Source organism: Mauremys mutica, chromosome 6, assembly GCF_020497125.1.
Source record: "Mauremys mutica isolate MM-2020 ecotype Southern chromosome 6, ASM2049712v1, whole genome shotgun sequence".
Classification (NCBI taxonomy): Eukaryota; Metazoa; Chordata; order Testudines; family Geoemydidae; genus Mauremys; species Mauremys mutica.
In genome coordinates, this window is record NC_059077.1 from 115,831,247 (window position 1) to 115,851,857 (window position 20,611).

Genomic DNA, 20,611 nt, shown 5'->3' on the forward strand with positions numbered 1-20,611 from the left:
CATCAAGGAGTATCAGATGTGAAACAGCAGGAAGGTATTTAAGAAGCCAACTCAGAGTTCCTCTTACACAAGCATTTAGGTCTTGAGCAGTCCAGGCAAACAACGCACGTTACAACAAAGCTTAAACTTGTTCTTCATAATCATTTTAAAAACAAGACTAGCTGCCTATTTAATTTTAAAAACAGCAAAAAAAAATCCAGCTCCCTTTCCATTTCTTAGGAGTCTTGAAGTTTAAATCTCCTCAGTGTGATAGAGATGCTTGCTTTGATCTGCTTAGCTCTTGGAAGTCCAGGGGCTCCGGGCTGCTGGCCCCGTGCTGCCCGGGGTCCCTAGGGACAGCTCTGTCCGCCATTAGGGAATTTTTTCCTGAGACCCCCTCTGTAACATTTCGCAAACCCCAGTTTGGGAACTACTGTTAGCCTGATCATATCCAACAACTGAAAAGGAGACTTGGTACTAGGAGTTGTAACAGAGTAGTAGGAGCATGTGAAAACATGGCTATAACAAAACCCCGGTGTATGCTTAACGATTGGCCCTGCTTTGAGAAGGGGATTGGACTAGATGACCTCCTGAGGTCTCTTCCACCCCTGATATTCTATGAGTGTTTTGCTATAGGGAAGTCTGTCAGGTGCCTTTTGCTTATAGCTGCTCTTATGCAGTTTTAACCCAGATTAAATAGCTAAACTTTAATTTGAGGAGAGATTGTTCCTTAGGGCACCATCCTAGCTGGAGTTGAACAGTTCCTGAGTCTTCGAGAACTAGAAGAACTAGTTGTTTGACATAAGACCTCAAAGATCTGGAGAGGAATGAGGATGTTTAGGAGGCTTGTGTTTAAAACAGTTGCCATATTTGGAATGTCCCAGCAATGACTAAACAATCATGGTAAAGCTCTTCTCGTAAATAGAAGCAGCTAACCTGCCTTGCTTTCCGATTGCAGATATGCTGTATTCCATGGGGAAGTGCATGTGAACGGTTAGAAACCCTGTAATATGTAATTTATGCTGACAGCTATTAAAATGCTGTGATTAGACAAAGGCATATTGGCAGCATTAAAACATGCCATCCCCAACTGCGTGCTTGGGTATTCGGTAAATGGCATAGCTCTAAAACGGCATTATAAATATTTAAAGTACCTGAGGTTTAAAAAAAAATAAAAAAAAAATTCCATGATTGAGTGGGATAAACAGATCTGTCATGGGAATGAGTGTTTGAAAAGACCTTCTCTAGGATGTCTGAACAGTTGTGTTGCAAAAGACAACTGTTTCCTGCCGCCTCTTTCCCCCTCTTGGGCGCCAGCTTGTTTGTGAAACTCCTGGGGTGTGCTCTGGACTGAGTGGAAAGCCACATATAGGTCTGGAACCTCTGGACCAAGGTAAAGAATATTATCATTTCAGTACGTAAAAGACGTTTAAAAGACCTCCTAGAAGGGGAAGGGACCTATGCCAGCATTGCCTTCTAGCCTTTGAGGGTGGCCTAGCACAGGACCAGGAGTCCATTTGGGTTATATTCCCAAATCTGCCACTGATGTGCTGTGTGGCCTTGAACAAGTCCCTGAGCTGCAAGTGCCTCGGTTCCCCACCTTATTAAATAAGATTCCTGTTTCACCGGAATGTTGTGCACATAAGTGTGGTGTACTCTCGGATCCTTGGCTGGAAGGTGATCCAGAAGTGTCAAGTAGTAAATTCCCAGCAACTGTATAAAGAATGCAAAGTATTTTGGGCCATAGCTGAGAACAGATAACACGGAGATGCTAGAGAAATTCCTCCTTCTCCTGTACATTTATTTGGTGGGTTTTTTACATTTTTTTCTTCATCTGCTGGAAAAATATTAACTGGCACCCAGACCTGCGCAGTCAGTTAGCGTATGCTTCTGAATACATTGTGTCTCTTTTCTCCCCCTCCTTCACCCCCGAAGTATCAGTACTCTCCACTCACTTGTCCTGTGAATCTGCTTTACTGATACAGTGCCTGTTAATCACTGGACCTTGCTGGTACAGGTCCAACTTACTTTACTGGTTCCAAACATCTGCACCCATGGTGGGTGCAGGCCACCTACTACAAGGCAACTATTAATTTAAAAAAATCCTCAGTAAGATTTACTTTCTCCCAATATCCCCTTTTGTACGTGAGCGGAAATACCTGTTAAATACCAGTCATGCTTTTGGGGCACTACAAATCTCAAACAACTGCAGGGAAAAATTCCACCTAGTCTCCTGTTGAGAACTGATGTCTCATTTTGCTGCAGGCAAATGTAGCCAATAACATGCTTAACTTTAGAAACTGGAACTAAAGGGTTTTTGATGTATCAAACATTCTCTCCTTTATTGCCCCCTGTGTCCTGGGGGAGATTGTGTGGTATCCTCTCTGGAGTAGAGATATTGTCCTCCTTTGTCATGCTCAACTCTGAGTACGTGCTTGGCATTTAAAAAAAGTATAGTCCTGGAGGTTACAGTACTGGGACGTTAGTCTTTAGGAACATGAATCCTCCTCCGCTATGCTTCAAACTGAAAAAAACACTCGGGTAATATTGATTTGATTCTTCATGTTTCTTAGTCTCCCAGGGCATCAATTACTCCCCTCCTAAGCAAAAATTTTTACAAGTCATTGCCCAGTATGGATGTCATGTTTAATACAGCAAGCAACAGCTACCATAGACAAAGACAAAACTACTTCTCTGTGACAAACCTCTATGTAATTGGTTACTCCTTAGTCCTGTTAATATTGTAACTATCCTTACTGGATATCTTGAACTGGTTGTAAAGTAAAAATTTAGCTGTTTTCTAACTTAATATATCTGGAGATCCTTATTCAGTGAGGGCTAGTCAGTTAGAAAGCATGAACTTTAGTCATTCAAAAATCGAATGTTTCATGTACGAAAGTGTGAAAAAAGGTTCCCCATCACATAATGCAAAAACAAGGGAGAGGAGGCTTTTGTCCAAAATTGACCTTTAGTCTGAGACTCAGCATGGAAATTCATTTCAAAAGGATTTTGCAGCAAGCTATGAGTGGGCGGGCTGTAGTCGAAGTTCATAGCTTTAAGTGCAATGTTGCCTACCAACTCATTCCTTCCCTTGTTGCTTGAGCACCTTGGAAAGCTTTACAAACTAACCCTCTCAGGGTTAATGTTTATCCTTGTCTTCAGGAGAAGATCAGTGACTTGCCAAAGGTCACAATGAAGTCATTCGCAAAGCTCGGAGTTTTGACTTTGTCTCTAATCAACAGCTACAGATGTCACCTAACATCTGCTCACAGGCTAAAGCATTCAGCCTTGAGTACTTTTTTTTTAATTTTTATTCAAAAGCTTCTTCACAGACTCCTGTAAAACAGGAATGGCCTCAGAAAGGCAGACCTGTGACTTTAGTGGCACTTCAGTTGCTCAATCCAGTCTGCAACTATTGTGGGGTGAGGAGGAAGGGGGAGTCAAAATTTCGTACATTTTCAGTCTTATGATTTTGGTTTTTTCTTTCCTAGAACGTACTAAAGAAAAGAGACCAAGTTCAAGCAGAGTATGAAGCAAAATTGGAAGCTGTAGCTTTGAAAAAAGAAGACCGCCCCAAGGTTAGCATTTGAAACCACTTCATAAAACAAGTGGCATATTTGTCATTCAGTCCCTCTGAACTGAACACTCTCTGGAGAAATGGAGATGATTTTTATGTTTCTAGATCTGTGTTCAGTCTCGTGCCTTTGCAAAAAAAAAAAAAAAAAAGCCGTGCACGGCAGAGCAATGTCTTGTCATATAGCTGCAAGCTGGCTTTAGAAGGTGAGCCAAGGAGAATGCGTTAACAGCCACGTTCAGTGTAGAAAGGAGTAAGAGTAAGGGGAAGATGAGTCGAGTTAGAAATACTTTATAACTACAGATCTACCACTGCAGCAAGTGGAATTCTTTGGCTGTTCCACATGGGTGACACTTTGTCCCACTGTAAGGCCTAGCTGCTGTAGGCCTGATCCGAAGCCAATGGAAAGACTCCCATTGATTTCAGTGGACTTCAGATCAGGCCCTTTAAGAACAAATGATCTTTCTTATGTTAGTGAGGTGCATCCCTTGCTGCCTTCAGGACAAGCTGCTTCCTGGTCTCGATGTAAAACCCAACCAAGGTTAGCTACTATTTGGTATTGCTTTACCTGCTTGCTACACGTACAGATACCTAACGGTGGAAACAGATGCACACATAACAAGCAGGTAAAATTAGGGTGACCAGATGACACGTGAAAAATCAGGACAGGGGATGGGGGCATAATCGGTGCCTCTATAAGAAAAAGCCCCAAATATCAGGACTGTCCCTATAAAATCGGGACATCTGGTCATCCTAGGTAAAATCAACTCCAAATAGTAATCAGTCTTGGGTTTTGCATTGAGACCATGCAGCAACTTGGCATAACCTGCATAGCATTTCTGTGTGATAACATAATGCTTCCTACAAGTTGTATTTTGTGAATTATGGCAGCAACATCCATCATGAGCATAATACACTTAATCTCTCCTTCCCAATCTGCTCATGCTTTGAGCTCATGCTTTTTTCCTCCCTCGATCTTCTCCCGCAGTCTTTCTGCCTCTGAATGTTGAGGAGCAGAAACTGAAGAAACTTAAATGAGGGAGCTTGAGTTAAGAGCTTTACATAATTATCCCTCACTATTTTAAATTTTAATTGACGGATCTTATTAGCACTTGGCTGGGAAACACTGATTCAAGGTGGCTTCCTCCAACTTCAGTGCCTAGGGTTTGCAGCCCGTTTAGTGGATGGAGTGCCCGTAGAGTTGCTGCTTTAACACAAACAGTTCTTAATTTACGTTGGACACAAATGTGTCCTTCGGTAGAAAAACAGCCACTTCCACTTATGCTGTATAGGATTTGAGACATTCAGTACTGAAGAGTTTAATACAACAACATTGTGTTTTCAGTAGCTATTTTCATTATCTGGGCCCTTTCATGTTTTCCAAAATAGCAATTTTGCTTCCCTTTAAATGGTCGTCACTTGCAAATTTAACTTAACAACTTTCCAGCTAGACCTATGCAAAAGCCTTCCAACACAATGAGATCATCCTAGTTTGTTTCCTTAAGCACTCAAATACAGCTGAGCAAATGGACATCCTAACTTTTTCTGTTCAAACAATGCTGCCGCTGCTTCCTAGAACCCGGGACAAGTTGGAAGTTTTTTAAAATAGTTAAGTTTTCTAAACCTTTGAAACAGTTTAAAATGAAAAAGCTGATTAGCGATTGCTATTATACTGGGCAAGGTTATCATTTGATCTCTGGCTTTGTCTTGCTTTCACTGAACTTTTTTAGCTGAATGCAGGAGTTCTCAAACTGGGGGTTGGGACCCCCTCAGGGGGTTGCGAGGTTACTACATGGGGTAATCCCCCCCACCCCAGACCCTGCTTTGCACCCAGTATTTTTAGTGGTGTTAAATATATTAAAAAGTGTTTTTAATTTATATGTGGGGGTCGCACTCAGAGGCTTGTTATGTGAGAGGGGTCACCAGTACAGAAGTTTGAGAATCACTGGTCTAATGCAATGTAGAAACCAAACAAAAAAACAGGCCAGAAGAACTGGACTTTGCAATGAGTTGCCACATTGCAGTTGTACTATTCTGTTTGTTTTTGGATCTGTTGAAGTTAATATGTCTACAAGATAATTCTGTCAAAAATCTTACTAGTGGTCTAGCAGAAGTTTATTTGCTGTTGGTTGCAATGATTGAGAAGGATCCAAGAAATATTTTTGCTGCTCTTCACCACTGGAGGGCATTCTAGGATTTGCTGTACTTCATAACCTGACTCCCAACAGACTCTTGAGTCATGTCCAAATTCTAACAGCAGTTTGCCTTGATACAGTCTCTCTCTTTTTTTTTTAAATTATTTAAGCTCAACAAGTGTGTATGTATTAAATCAGATTCTGTGATTAAAATAATTCTAGTGTTTAAACCAGCAGATACTAAATCAGGATATACTTTGCTTAACTTCAGATAGTCCTCATATGTATCCAATATAATTGTATTTGGTGCGGCAGTCCATTTGCTATCTCTGCAGTGTTTTGCCTTCAGCAGTTGCAGGTATAGAAGGACCCTCCCATTCTCTCCTAACTTGGCCCTGGAATTCGGGATTAGAAACATTGTATGTATCGAAATCTCTATTACTAAGTAAAATAATAAACGTACCCTTAACTAAAGGGACTCAATGAGCACTAAGCACCAATTGTGGCATCTGGCTTTGTCCCAAAGCTTAGAGGCACAATGAATCTATGGGAACAGTAAATAGTCTGATTATACAGAACTTCTGGTTGAATTAAAAAAAGCAGACTTGAGTTCTTTCACACATTATTGGCAATGTAAACTGAATTGCACATAGTCAAAGTAAACCCATAAGAAGGAAATGCAAATTCCTATCCTTGAGTAGCTCGCAATGGGTTAGTCCAGGGATCGGCAACCTTTCAGAAGTGCTGTGCCGAATCTTCATTTATTCACTCTAATTTAAGGTTTTGCGTGCCAGTAATACATTTTAACATTTTTAGACTTTAGACTTATAGAATGTTAAAGTCTATAATATATAACTAAACTATTGTTGTATGTAAAGTAAATAAGGCTTTTAAAATGTTTAAGGAGCTTCATTTAAAATTAAATTAAAATGCAGAGCCCCCCTTGGACCAGTGGTCAGGACTCAGGCAGTGTGAGTGCCACTGAAAATCAGCTTGCGTGCCGCCTTCGGCATCGGTGCCATAGGTTGCCTACCCTTGGGTTAGTCCCTAATCAGTGATCATATGTGCATGGGATTTTTAGCCTTAATTCTGATTTTTTTTTTCTATCTCTTAAGGACTAAACCTGCTACCAAATTCATTACACATTAATGAAGTGCACTATAGAGAGCTAGACAAAATCATCAGTGTCCATTGCTGCATAAATGGAATTCTAGACATGGTACCAATTCTACAGCCAAAGTCCTAAGGTTACAGAGAGTATGTAGGGTAGGGATTTATTCCTACAACTTCCATTAGTGCTTAAATCATTACTATCTAATGAAGAATATCAACTGTATTTTTGATCACTCAACTGGATACATGCTTCCACTTTCCTCATTCCACATATACTTAATGTCAAAGTTTGTCACAGCAGCACATTTCTTCTTTCCTCATGATGGTATCTCTGCTGCCAGAATCTCTGCTGCTACTTAAATCAATAGTGCTTGAATTACCTCATTTTTAGGTTAATGAAAATTTAAAATACTCAAGCTCTACTCCCATCTTTAATTAGAACAAGATTACTGAAAGCATATGCATGTAAAAATTAATTCACAGCTGTGTCTGTTGGCTTCCTTGCAGTCAGTTAATATATTCAGGGGCCAAAAGGACACGTAATTTAAGCCCAAAATTGGACCCAGTTTTATTCTCTTGCATTCACAAATTCAGGTAACACTTTGGTGGCTTTTGCCTGCCCTGGCTGTATGTCCGAGTTACTGTCCTCTACTGGACACTCACCCTTCTTGCCTGGCCTTCACAAGATGGGGCCTGTGTTCCAGGCTAAACACCTCAGCTCCCATTGACTTCAACAGGAGCTGCAGGTGTTTGGCACCTCTGGAAAACCAAGGGTAAAACCTTGATCCCACTGAAATAAACAGAAGTTGACTTCAGTGGGGCCAGGTGCACCTGAAAAATTATACACTGGTCCATTTCTCACCCCCATCCCATAATCTCTGCCAGCCTACAGTTAATGGAGAACAGCTTTTCGGTCAGCCCACAGAGGTTATGGCTGTGATCCCTGATGTAGAGCACGCATGGCTTAGCTGGTGACCTTCGGTGTGTCCTCGCAACCAGGGATTTGTTATGGGACAGGGATTCTGAACCTCTGGGTTGCAAGACCCCCTAGAGGAAGGGGCTGGTGGTAGGCTCACCAACAGGTGTTTCAGTGGAGTTTTGACAACCCTCCCTATTTCTCCCTTTCATTTAGGAGAAAAAAATGTGTGTGGTTTCAGAGATCCCTGCCTGAATCTCTGGGCAGCCTGAAATAAAAGATCTCAGAGGCGCTAATTGTCACACCAACCTCCCTCACAGCGATGTCCATTCAGTGGCAATGGAGTTTGACTTTTTTTTTCCTTGAAATTTGGTCAACGTTGTCTCTTGTCTGTCTTGGGCCTGCCTGCGGCTGCATCTTGCCCTTCCCTCAAGGGGTGTTAATCGTGTTTCACAGTATGCTCCCTGCACTGCTCATGGAGCGAGGCGGCAGGCTGGTATCCTCCACTCTTCTTCCCCCTTTGTATCTGTCCCTCTGGTGGGCTCAGACCCACGCACGCGTCAAAATGCTTGTTGGTTATTGTGATATCTCCAAGGCGTTCTCAGTAGCTAGCAAAGAATTCTGGGGTTTGTGTGTGGCCACTAAAAGAGAGAAGCACTGAAGCAAGAATTATTGTTACAAAAGAAATCCATTGAATTCCCCCCAAAACATGTGGGTTCACAAAATCAGAAGCCTGTCTTATTAAATGGCAACACTATAATCATGGAAGTCCTCCAAGAATCAGACTTGCTATCGCTGTGAACAGTGAAATCGGACAAGCCACATGTAACTGGGGAGACACTGATTGTGCCCTGTCTTGACTGGCAGATCCCAACAGAACATTTAAGTCAAAGCAGTTCCCATCTCCAGTGATGCAGTCTGAGAACAAATTCTTGATGTCGCTGCAGCAGTTTAGGAGCAAGTGTCTAGAACAATTCAGGAGAACCAATATTTCTCAACACAACTGGATGAAATTACAGATGTGCCTTTGCCTAACTCTTAAATGGTGTGTTTCTGTATACTGACAGGCGAAGGAATCTCTTCAAAGCTTTCCAACAATTACTTCTAGCAGCTAGGTTGGATTGGCACAGTAGCTTTGGCACCATCTGTGCAAATGTGGCCAGAAAATGGCAGCCTTGTGATTATATAATCCAGTCTATTGCATCCCAGGCCATTTGGACACATTGCTTAAATTACTGGGAAACTTCAGCAGCAAAGAGGATACTAGTGGGACTGAAAACCATATTTGTGACTGTAGAAGTTCAACACTGTAGGAAAGGTAGCCAGGTGACATGCCCTGGACCTATTTCATATGATGAAATAGACACTCTCTGCACCAACAGTTCCTCTTCCAAGTTCAAGTGTGGCTTTCATGTAGCAAAGTTCTGACTCCCAGGCCTGAGCTCAGAGCACATGAGATCTTGCTGACATGGCTCTGCTCTTGCAGAATATTTCACTTTCCAGCACTGGCTTGCTCTGAATGCTTCTCTCCGGGCAGGGACTGAATATGATGTGGGTTCTCAACGTAAGGGGTGCAAAGAAGTGTAATGGGCTTGCAGCTGTCCTACCTTGCAGGGAAGCCTTGGGGTATGGAAAGGCTGAGAACCAGTTACAGGGAATTGTAAAAGTGCTCCTGCAGCATGTTGAAAGAGCTACATCTCAGGGGGCTTGTGAGCATTACTCAGGGTACGTCTGTGCTGCGAAGTTGTCAATAAAACTTGTCTTTCACAGGTACGTAAAACATATTTTTTGCTGATGCAAGTGGCAGTGTGAACGCGGCTTTGTCGGCAGGAGTGCTCTCCTGCCAACAAAGCTAACGCCGCTCGCGGGGCTGGAAGTATTTTTTTGTCGGCAAAAGTATAGGTGCTGACTCCATGGGGGCTGGAACAGCCCTGGGGAAAAACTGGTGGGTGCTGAGCACCCACTGGCAGCCAAGTTCCCGCCCAGCTCGCCTCCACCTCCTCCCCTCAGCACGCCGCGTCCCCGCTGCTCCCCCCCTAGCTCCCAGCGCTTACCACTGTGAAACAGGCTCCAGGAGGGAGCGGGGAAGAGCGGGAATGCGGCTTGCTCAGGGGAGGAGGTGGGGCTGGGGTGGGGATTTGAGGAAGGAGTTGGAATAGGGGAAGGGAGGGGGCAGGGCAGGGGTGGAGTCAGAGCGGGGCTGGGGCCAGAGGTGGGTTGAGCACCCATCAGCACCAGCAGAAGTTGGCGCCTATGGGCAAAAGTACTGACACAGATCGTTTACACACGCTGACTTTTAGTGACAAGGCTGTGTCGACGCAGCCTTGTCGCTAAAAGCTGCGTGGTGTAGACAAGTCCTCAGTGTTTGAGAAGCAAAGTATGCTCCTCCTCTGCCCCCACCTCCTTTTTCCCGCAGAGGGAAAGCTGAAATGGGCTGTGAGCTGTCCTAGGCCAGAGGGGGATGTCACTGTCGGATGTGGCCTAAGCACAAGATTGGGAAACAGGAAGTCATGGAGTTCTAATCTCAGCTCTGTCAGCAGGCAAGTGTTCTGCCTGCACGACCTCGCAATAACTAGCGTTGGTAGGCTCAGTGAATTCCCATAAGGAGAGCCTTCCTTGTAATCTTCCGGAGGGGTTCAAACAGGTGACACACATTTTGAAGTAACAGAAAATGCAATGTCTCCTTTGCTACTTAGAATGTAAGTGAGGGCTAGAAAATAAACACAGGGCAGATGTAGATACTGTGCTTTCTTGCCCTGTGCTTATCATAATACAGCACTACTTGATTGTAGGGTGGGTTAGACATTCCACACTGATGATAAACTCATTTTCTTGATCAAATATTTCAGCATGTACAAAGAACTCCAACTTGGAGCAGGAGCTGGATTCAGAAATTATTTGCTGGACCGTCTCTACATAGGAGCTTACCCTGGCTTATAAACCTGCCTTTTTTAAATTAATGTAGTCAAATCAGTACGTAGACAAGGCCATTGGTGGTAGATTTTAAAGTGTTGCTTGATATTAAAAATCCTAAAAAATCATGACGACTAAGTGGCTTTTATATTGCTCCATAAATGATAGACATAGTTCAACAGTAAAACTGAGCCATTGGAATTCAGCTCAGTTGCTGCAGAATTAAGTTTCCCTTTCTTTGCAGCTCTGTCTCCTGTTCAGAAGGGGCATGGCTCTCCCTCGAGTATCAAACTCCGGTATAATCCTGGCAGTTACCAGGTTAGAGGAAGCTGACAGATGTCAACCTAAGATAGAAGTGTATCTTCCTGCAGGGACAAAATGAGCCTCGTTGTTGGGACAATATTTCTGTTTTGGTGTCCTGAATATTGTACTCTGGAATGGTCATGGCTTATACTACACACCTTCAGGTGGGCTCTGCAGAAGTGCCCAGTGTTCAGTTAATGGCTCTCACTGAAGTCAATGGTAAGATTCCCATTGCCTGCAGAGAACAGAGTTGGCCTAGCCAGCACTGAGTACTTCTGAGAATTCCAGCCTTTGTCTCTTCACTAGTTGGCTAGTGCCTAGTGATCAGGTTGACGAGAGGCTGCTCTTCAGAGGCGCTGAGCACCCACATTTCCATTTGACTTCATTGGGAGTTTCCATCTCCTCTGAAAATTGGGCCTTTTGACCCTTGTTCTGCCAGTTGCTGAAGTGATTAGCAAAGTTAGGAGCTATTTCTGTCTAGCTGCCCTAAGTATTTCTAATAGGCCTATTGCTGTAGCTGGCTTTTCTGGCTATCTGCCCTCTTCATTTCTGCATGCAAAGCCAGGTTTGTTGGGAGTGGTGTGCACCCAAGTCGCTGAAGTCCATGATGCAAAGAATTTCCAATATAATTTAATTTATGCTTGTTTTTAGTGCTGTTCCTGGGATCAGTGGACCTTAATGCAGATTGTGGAACCTGGAATGTTAAGGTCTTCAGTTACATCCCATCTACACTTAAAATGCTGCATTGGCGCACCATTGCAGCACTTTATTAAAGACACACTCCCATTGGGGTAGTTAATCCAGATCCGCAAGAGGCAGTAGCTATGTCAGCAGGAAAGCTGCTCCCGTTGATCCAGCTCTGTCTACTGGCGCTTAGGTTGGTATAACTACATCGCTCCAGGGTGTAGATTTTTCACATACCTGCGATGTAGGTATATCGAAATAATTCTGTAGTGTAGGCCTGCCCTTGGTCTCTTATATGTACAATTTGTTCCAGACTAGTGCCTTGTCTGGCCCTCAACTTCCGCCTTCGTAACTGCACATTAGATGTGCTACTGAGCAACCTACTTGTAATGCCCACATATCCTGTAGATTGTACCTCTTAATGCACTGGTCACTAAGCAGACAGTATGTATGGACCTAGGATTCTTAGTTGCTGCTTACGGATATAGGCAGGAATACCGTACATCTGGACTATTAATCTAGAGCTACATTAGTATGTGTAGCCTCAAGGTATTAAAAGGAATATTTAAACAGGCAATCCTTTTTGAGAGAGAGCTTCAGATTTTTGTATGGAGGTATCAGACATGGAAAATCAAGGGGGTGGCTTACCCTACGTAAAGAGCTAACATTGCTGAGAAATAAGGTTGATCTCTTTTGAAGGAATTTTTCTCATAAGACTTAAGTGCTGTTTGTTTTACTTGTGTCAAATTCTGCTAGAACTTGCTATCTATTGATGCTGTGTACACTGGTGCTTGCAGGGGCCCCATCTCTGCCCTCTTTGTCCTTTGTGCTGGGTGTGGAACAGACAAAGTTCCTGCCCCAAAGATGGAACGGTCAGACACGAGAGAGAGAGAGAGAGAGTGTAGAGGAAAGGAAGCATTGTCACCATTGCTCAGATGGGGAGCTGAGGGACAGTCTTGCCCAAGGCCGCAGTCTGTGGCAGAGCCAGAAATTGAACCCAGATGTCCAGAGTTCTAGTCTCTAATGCTTAAAGCACAAGACCATCTTTCCATTCACTGTAGCTTGACTAAGCTTCCCTTGGCCTGGCTTTGTGCCTGGCGCCAACTAAAGCTTAGGGAGTGTGGAGACACGCAAAGCAACCTACAGTTTCCCAAACTACTCTGGATGGAGTAAATTTGGGCGCAGGTGAGGATTTGGCTCCACCTGTTGCTTTTTTCTTCTGCTCCTTTCAGTAACTAAAAATGTCATGTGTATGTGTGAGATAGAAGGTAAGGAAGTGGAAGGATGAAGTGACACTAATATATTTTTATTCATAATTTTTTACCTATTTAACATGGTCTGGATAATTCAAATTTATTAAATGAAGGGACACACATGATTGGGTGGGAGGGGGACCTTTATTCCAAATAGACATTATCTTGCTGAAAAATCTGCTTCTTGCTTCAGGTGCCGGCAGATGTTGAAAAATGTCAGGACCGAGTGGAATGCTTCAATGCTGACCTGAAAGCCGACATGGAGAGATGGCAGAACAACAAGCGCCAAGATTTTAGGCAGCTGCTTATGGGAATGGCCGATAAAAACATCCAATACTATGAGAAGGTATTGCCCTGAGCTGCAGCCGCAGTGGACGGTCTCATACAAATAATCCCTTTGAGTGACTTACAGTCAGGGGTGGCTTTCCAAAATTGCAAACCCTGCGTTGCAGTAAAGAACTAGCGCTCCGTGTGAGGACTTCGTATCAGGTGTTTAAGGTTTTTAGGTTAGCTGCCGAATCAGTAAAGGCTCTTGATCAGCCTGTGGCTTCCACAGAAAGTTTCCGGCATTACCACTTCGTTCTGGCTTGAGCTGTAAATCATTAGACAGTGGCTCAATGTAATGGGGCAATGGAGTTACACAAGGGAAGGCGTCAATCCAGTAATTGATGTTTTCTACCTGATGGAGATGTTTTTCCACCATCCCTTATGTTTTGCCCCCTTTTTGTCTGAACCTGACGCTGCTAGACTTGTCTGATGACAAGCAGGGGCATGTGTACCCGGTGCTGCCCCTGCCGCCAGGTTAACTTGGTCCTGCATATACTTACTGTTGAGCTGCTTAGAGTAAGGAAGGAGTCTGTGCCCCCTTCTGCTTCCGACTTTCACTGAGTCACTGGAGCGAGAGCCAAATATGCTACATGGTCCTATGGGAGGATTCCTTATATGTTAAGGAAATGGAGGTTGGGGAATAGCCATCTTAATTTTACCCTTGTGCATCATGATTAACTTCTGGCTACTTGATTTACTGTTTCTGAAATCCAGTATTCTTTTTCCCTGCAGCCTATGCTGCATGTGTAGCATAATTTGCCACAGTAGACGGTCTCTTGTTATATAATGTCATTGATTATCCTCCGTATTATGAGATTACTATAAGGTGAATGTGGGTGCACAGCTTTTTGAAAAATCACACTCAGAGTAGTGATCAATAGTTCATTGTTAAACTGGAATGATGTATCTAGCAGGGTCTCTCCTGAGTCCAGTACTAGTCAACATTTTAATCAGTGACTTGGATAATGGAGTGAAGAGTACATTTAAAATTTGTGGCTTTCACTAAACTGGAAGCTATTGCAAGCACTTGAGGACAGGATTAGAATTCAAAGAGATGTTGATAAATTGGAGACTTGGTCTGTAATCAAGATGAAAGTCAGTAAAGACGACAAACTTCTTTGCTTAGGAAGGAAAAGTCAAATGCACAAACGCAAAATGGGAGATAACTGGGTAGGCTGCTGAAATGAATCTGGGGGTTGTAATGTATCACAAATTGAATACGATGCAGTTGCAAAACAGGCGACTATCATTCTGGGGGGTATTAACAGGCACGTCATATGTAAGACATGGGCGATAACTGTCTTGCTCTTCTTGGCTCTTTCTTCATCTCTGAGGAAAGGTTTTAAAGAAAACTGGGCGTGAGATAGGACAGAGGGAGGACACACATCTTCAAATATGTTAAGTGCTGTTATAAAGAGGATGGTGATCGCTTGTTCTCCATGTCCACTTAAAGGTAGGACAAGAAGTAAACGGCTTAATCTGCAGCAAGGGAGATTTAGATTAGATATCAGAAAAAAACTTTTACTATAAAGATGGTTGAACAGGTTGTGGAATTCCTGTGTTCAGAGGCTTTAAAGAACAGGTTAGACAAACACCTATCAGGGATGGTCTAGGTATACTGGGTCCTGTCTCAGCACAGAGGCCTGGACTAGATGACCTCTCGAGGTTGCTTTCAGATCTGCATTTCTGTGGTTCTTCACTATTTATTTATTATTTGTATTACTGTAGCACATAGGAGCTCTTACAATATCCATGGTTCTTTACTTCATTCACTGCCCATCTTAGCAGTTGTGCCTTACGAGAGCACAAAAAAGGTATGAGATAATAGCGTGTAATATCTAAATGTTTGTTTAAATGCCATTGTAATCTAGATGCATGAGGAGGGCAAAGTTAGTTTTGGCACTTCTTGATTCGAAAGCTGAACCCCACAGCCTGAAGTTTTTTAATAGCATTTCCTAGGTTTGCTTGAAAGGAAAATGATTGTTGTCCAGCACTATTTAACTAGGCCCTACTCGAATGCCCTGTTCTGGGCAAGGTGTGCTACTGAAAGTGGGAGTTGCTGACAGGTGTGCGCTGAATGAGTATTTGGGTCCAAGTAACCATAAAAATAAACCTGGAATGAAAAGTACCTGTGTTGCTGCCCCCCGTTCTGTAGCATCTACCTATGTTTGTAGGGATCGGGGGTGGTCAGGTTAGTCAGAAGCCTGGAATCAGCGTCAGGTGTTGCTCCATGGGTCAAAGCAGGAGCGAGCGTCGGGAGTAGGATGTGCTTTGTTACACCACCTTCCCCTTACTGGCTTCGCTCTGCTGTTCTCGTGCTCTCTCTCACTCTTTTTTCTATGCAGTGTGTCTAATTCCCTACAAAGTATTCTCTAGCTCTTCTCTGGCTTTCTTCTCTCTTAGAATTTGCATCTCAGTGTTATACCTAACTCATTAGACAGATTCTTTCTCACATGGGGCTTGAAAACTTTACCAGACATCAAGAGTTAGATTTCCCATTCCCTACCCACAAAGAGTTCACCCTGTTGAGGATTCACCTTGAAAATCTGGCGTCACATTGGGAGCTACTGGGATCTGAGCACCCTAAAAAACCTTGGCTCTTACTGAGATCCCTAGGTGGGAGTGGAGCTTTCTTGAAATTCCGGCCCCTAATAGCCAGTGGAGTGAGGTCCAACTTTTTAAAGGTATTTCAGCCTCGCAGCACTGTGTTGCAATGCCCAAGTCTCATCTCAAACGTTAATAGGATTAAGGCTCCTAAGTGCCTAAATCCCTCTTGAAATTGAGACTTAGGTTCCTAAATCTGTTGGGTGTTGCAATGTTAAACAAAGAAATGCCAAAATCTTTAAAAGGCTGGGCCCAAGCCTATTAGATCTATGTGAAAGATGTTGCCCTGGATGATGATTTATTTGCATAAGAAACCCCAGATAATTGGATTCCTATCCAGAGGTGTCTCTGGATCCTAACTAGATACTCAGCGTTTATTCTGCTAGGCAAAGGCTTCTTTGAACAATGAACCCCTATAGGTGCCAGAAGGGAAGTAGGAGCAGTTTCTCTATTATGTCTTTAACACTCATGCCCTAGAGAGGAGGCTGGGCAAAACCCAGTCTCTCTCTCTCTCTCTCTCTCTCTCCTTAGACAGCTGTAGGTGGCTTACAGCTGTTAGAAACAGTCTTTGCCCTCAAAATAACATCTTGCAAAGCCACTAGGGAGCCTTTCCTTGCCACAAGGAGCCTGTAGCTGTGCCCGTTCATGCTTTCCAAATACTGTCTGGCGTCCTTTCAGTTTAACTTCGGAATTTCTGAAGTTTCTAATCATTTGGAATTTTTGATGACTAAAGTTCTTAGTGTCCCTCTTAAGTCCAGCCTAGCAACTTCTTTTATCTGGGAATTTAGGAAACTGTTTCTTAACTTCCTGCCTTTTGAGCTACTAAACTGATGGCTAACAGGACCACAGTTTGTGAGGCCTCTTAACTTGTATGCCTGGGAGGTGGGACAAGAATGAGGAGGCTGTAATATGTAATGTAGTCCTATTGTTTGGTTTTTTGCAGTGCCTTACGGCGTGGGAGTCAATTATACCACTATTGCAAGACAAACCTGAGACCAAATAAGAAGCTCCATAGCCCACAGACTTCTCTACACAAGTGCACAGTACCACTAAACAACCTGCTGGAGCTGTGTGATGCACTACTTTGTTGAGAGTTACCTGAGAAATGCCAGCTATGCCCAGTCTGTTATAGACCCATTGAAAAGCATTTGGACTTCTTCCTCTTTTTGTGTTAAATCGGTATGTTTCATCTTTTGAGTTACCATAACGGTTCCTTCTCCAGCCTCTGGAGTGATCGTGGGCTTGTAATGGAAATACACAGGGATCAAGTTGCTTCTTGATAAAGAAAACGTTACCTCTTTATTCTAGAAGGAACTCATGAGTGGAATACTAAAAATATGAAAATAAAACTCTAAACTGCAAGGTGCCAATATGACATCTTTATTACCATCCTCTTTGTTTGCTAAATAAGGATTGATTCCCATGAAACAGTGCCCACCAACCCACCCTTCTTTTTTTGTGTTTTTTTTTTTCTTGATGGAGAGGGAATAGCCAGAAGTGGACACTTACAATTTGTAAACTCCCTGGATTAAGCAATTTTGGAGCTGAATCTTTGTGTGGGAGTTTGGGCTGGTCCTAGATTGGAACATACTGACACTTCTGCAGAAAGCTCGTGATGCAGACCTGAACTGTGATTCATGAGCATGGCATGCACTCTGTTCATACTCATTTGTTTACCTTTGGTGATATGAAGTAATGTAAGTTGACTGAAGCACACATGTGAGATTTGGGGATCAAAGGAGGACTGGTGTGTGTGTGGGAGGGTGAGTTTATGATGTGGCCTTACAAGTTGTCTCATGGGAACAAATACTAGTCTGTTAACATTTTATCCCCAAATTGAGCAGAGACAGTTCTGTGATAGGATTCTTTGATCCATGCTTTCACTTGTTTTCAGAACAATATAAGCTAGATCGGAATCCCTCTGAACCTCCCTCTGGCCTTAGTCATTTAAAACATGCCCATCATAGTAAGGATGGGTTCTTGCTTTTTGCCTTTTTTCTTTCACAGCAGCCAAACCCCGCAAAGAGTCAAGAGCTTGCTGACACCAGGTATCATTGTGCATGTGTGAAACTTGCCGTAAACATGTCAATGGCAGGTAATAGAGGAAATATCTTTTTTTCCCCATTATGTACGTTTAGTGGTCATGCTTGTCTCTGATCCTCATTGAAAGGTCTTCTTAAGAGTTGCCCTTTTTAGGTTTAAACCTTTTTTCCTACCAGGTTTTGTCAACCTTAATCTGCAGAATCTTTTCCTTTCCTTATCCAGTCTTTCCAGTTCACCACCTTTTGTTGCTAGTGGCTTTAGAACCTGCCAAAGGAAGGAGCACTGCCAAGACTGGTTACAGATACTTTGAACCTGTTAAGTCTTCGTTTGCTGCTTAACCAGCTTGTTTCCTCTGATAGGAACTCCAGGGTTTGTTTATTTTGGCAAACAGGAGTGTAATATTCAGGATTCTAGGGTCAGCAAACAACTTTTTGTTGTTTTTATATCTCATTTTCTATCAAAGCTATTGGAATGCTCAGTCGATCCCTGGCACGATTCTGGCAAGGAATCCAAAGTTTAATTAAAAAGAAAAAAACCAACTCATTTCTTATTTGTATCCCATTTACAAAGACCATGCAAATTCCATTTAATTGTGGATTGTCTCCAGTTAAATTAAATGCTACAACATTTACCTGAAGTTTCTTCAGGTTTGCATAGTCTCTGTTCAAACAACTATTACATAAAAGTTGGGGCTGTTAAATTATTAACATGGGGGAATCACTGGGCATAAAATTTGTCACGTTTTTAAGGCAGTTTTTCTACTTGACTATGTCATTTTCATTGATGTAATTTTGTGATTCTAAACCTGCAGTTCCAATTTCTCAGCATACGTTTGCTGGGTGAAATCAGGGACCTTGCCTCAGGTGGCTGGTTGAAATTGCAGCATAGTAACAATATTGTGTTAGTAGAGCGAGGGAAGACTTTAGTAAGAAATGATTCTCTAACAATCACTGATTTTTTTTTCTCCCTTAAATCTTTGTCTATTCGTCCTCTCTCCAATTGTTTGATATTAAGATTTGATAATTAAGGCCTAGTTGATTTGCTGGGGCATATTGGACAGGAGTCGCTCTGATTTGCAGTGCTGTGCTTTTTGTCATTAATTCATATCATTTAACATATGAAAATGATAGAAAACAAAAGGTTTCATGTGGTGAAACCAGAGAATTGTTTAACCCCTCCGAATACAGTTTCTACCTTGTCAAATTGGTTAGGTTTTTGAACATAATTGTCTCTGAAACATCAGCATAAACCTAGGGTCAAGTAAATTTATCTTCAACTTCCCCAATGAACAGGAAAGACTGATTAGGGATTGAGAAATGGCAGCTTTTTCTGGCACTGTTCTCTCACAGAATGATCAACTAAGCTGCATTTCTGCTGAGCATTTTTTTTTAAAAAAAGGCACTTTTCCACAAGAGAACATTTGAAAAATGCAGTGGTTCTGTTTAGAGGGGAGTGAATTTAATCTGTTTAGTTTTTTCTTCTGAGTTCCTATGTTCATGCCTTTTGCCCTTCAGGTTTAGTTAGAAAACTGAAGACCAGTCATAGCTTGTAGTTCCAGGGGCTTGGTTCTTTAAGTACATTTGCCATTTCTCAGAAAATACATATTATACAAGGTACTGTTAGCAAAGGACACTGCAGCATCAGGTAAGGATTGTCATGAGTAGCAGGGGATCTTTTAGAGTTTCACTTAAGGCATTTAAGTATGGTAACAATTTCACCTTTTGCAAAGATGGTGGGGTTTCTGGCTCTGACTCCAGTCAACATACACCTAATGTTTTACCTAATATTCGCACTTAATGTTAACATTGTTCTGCTGTACAGTTTCTGGAGCCAGTTGATCTTTAAATTACTAATTGAGTGAATGAAGTGACTTCTCGCCTTGTTTGTTGTCAAGCAAATGCCTTTTGCGGCTAAGCCATTGGAAAGCTGGCACTTCCTCTACAACCAACCAAATGACTGGCTAGGAAGGGTTCACTGTAAGTACACATGTGTCTGGAACCCCTTAAAGGGGAGAGATGTGGACTGCAAGTTTGGGTCACAGATCAGAGGGTGCAGTCCCTAGATCATGTTGCAGGTTGGATGTTGCTCTAGTGTGACGCAGATACCTCCTGCTGCCATGCTACAGAACATAAATCGTGGTTTAAATTGGAAGCAAGCTTTTGAAACATGTTGCAAAAGGGGAGTTCTTACCTGTAACTGCAGTCAGACAAGTAGGATACGCTGTGGTGGTTCCCCCTGAGGGTATGGCTACATTTGCAAATTTGCAGCGCTGCAGCAGGGTGTGAAAAAACACCCTCTGCAGCGCTGCAAATTGCGACGCTACAAAGCGCCAGTGTAGTCAAAGCCCCAGCGCTGGGAGCGCGACTCCCAGCGCTGTCCGTTATTCCCCACAGGGAGCTGGAGTATGGACAGTGCTGGGAGAGCTTTCTCCCAGCGCTGGGGCTTTGACTACACTTAGCGCTTCAAAGCGCTGCAGCGGGAGCGCTGCCGCGGCAGCGCTTTGAAGCGCTAATGTAGCCATAGCCTTAGATGCAACTAGCCTGTTGCTGAGTCTATCTTAATAAGCCCTCACAATATGAACCATGTGACAATGGTGGCGAGCCAAGTATTGTTTCATGGTTTGAACATGAGATTTTTGTGCCACTTGTTAGTAGCACAGAGCAGCACAACTCACTTACAAAATGACAAGTATTTTCAGGTCTGAATTCAGTTGTCACAAGTGACTTGTTCCTGTTCATGCTGCATCAGATTCTACCCCTTTAAATGC

At 42.9% G+C, this 20,611-nt stretch overlaps 1 protein-coding gene across 1 annotated transcript in view; it reads left to right on the forward strand.

Moving 5' to 3' along the window:
* SNX30 (sorting nexin family member 30) overlaps window positions 1-19,231 on the forward strand; it is a 66,632-nt gene extending 47,401 nt beyond the window's left edge. The window contains exons 7-9 of the mRNA XM_045021331.1: window positions 3,471-3,557; window positions 13,064-13,216; window positions 16,745-19,231. Of these exons, the coding sequence (XP_044877266.1) occupies window positions 3,471-3,557; window positions 13,064-13,216; window positions 16,745-16,804 (300 nt within the window). The 3' untranslated portion in view covers window positions 16,805-19,231. The remainder of the gene's footprint in view (window positions 1-3,470; window positions 3,558-13,063; window positions 13,217-16,744) is intronic.
* The last annotated feature ends 1,380 nt before the right edge of the window (window positions 19,232-20,611 follow it).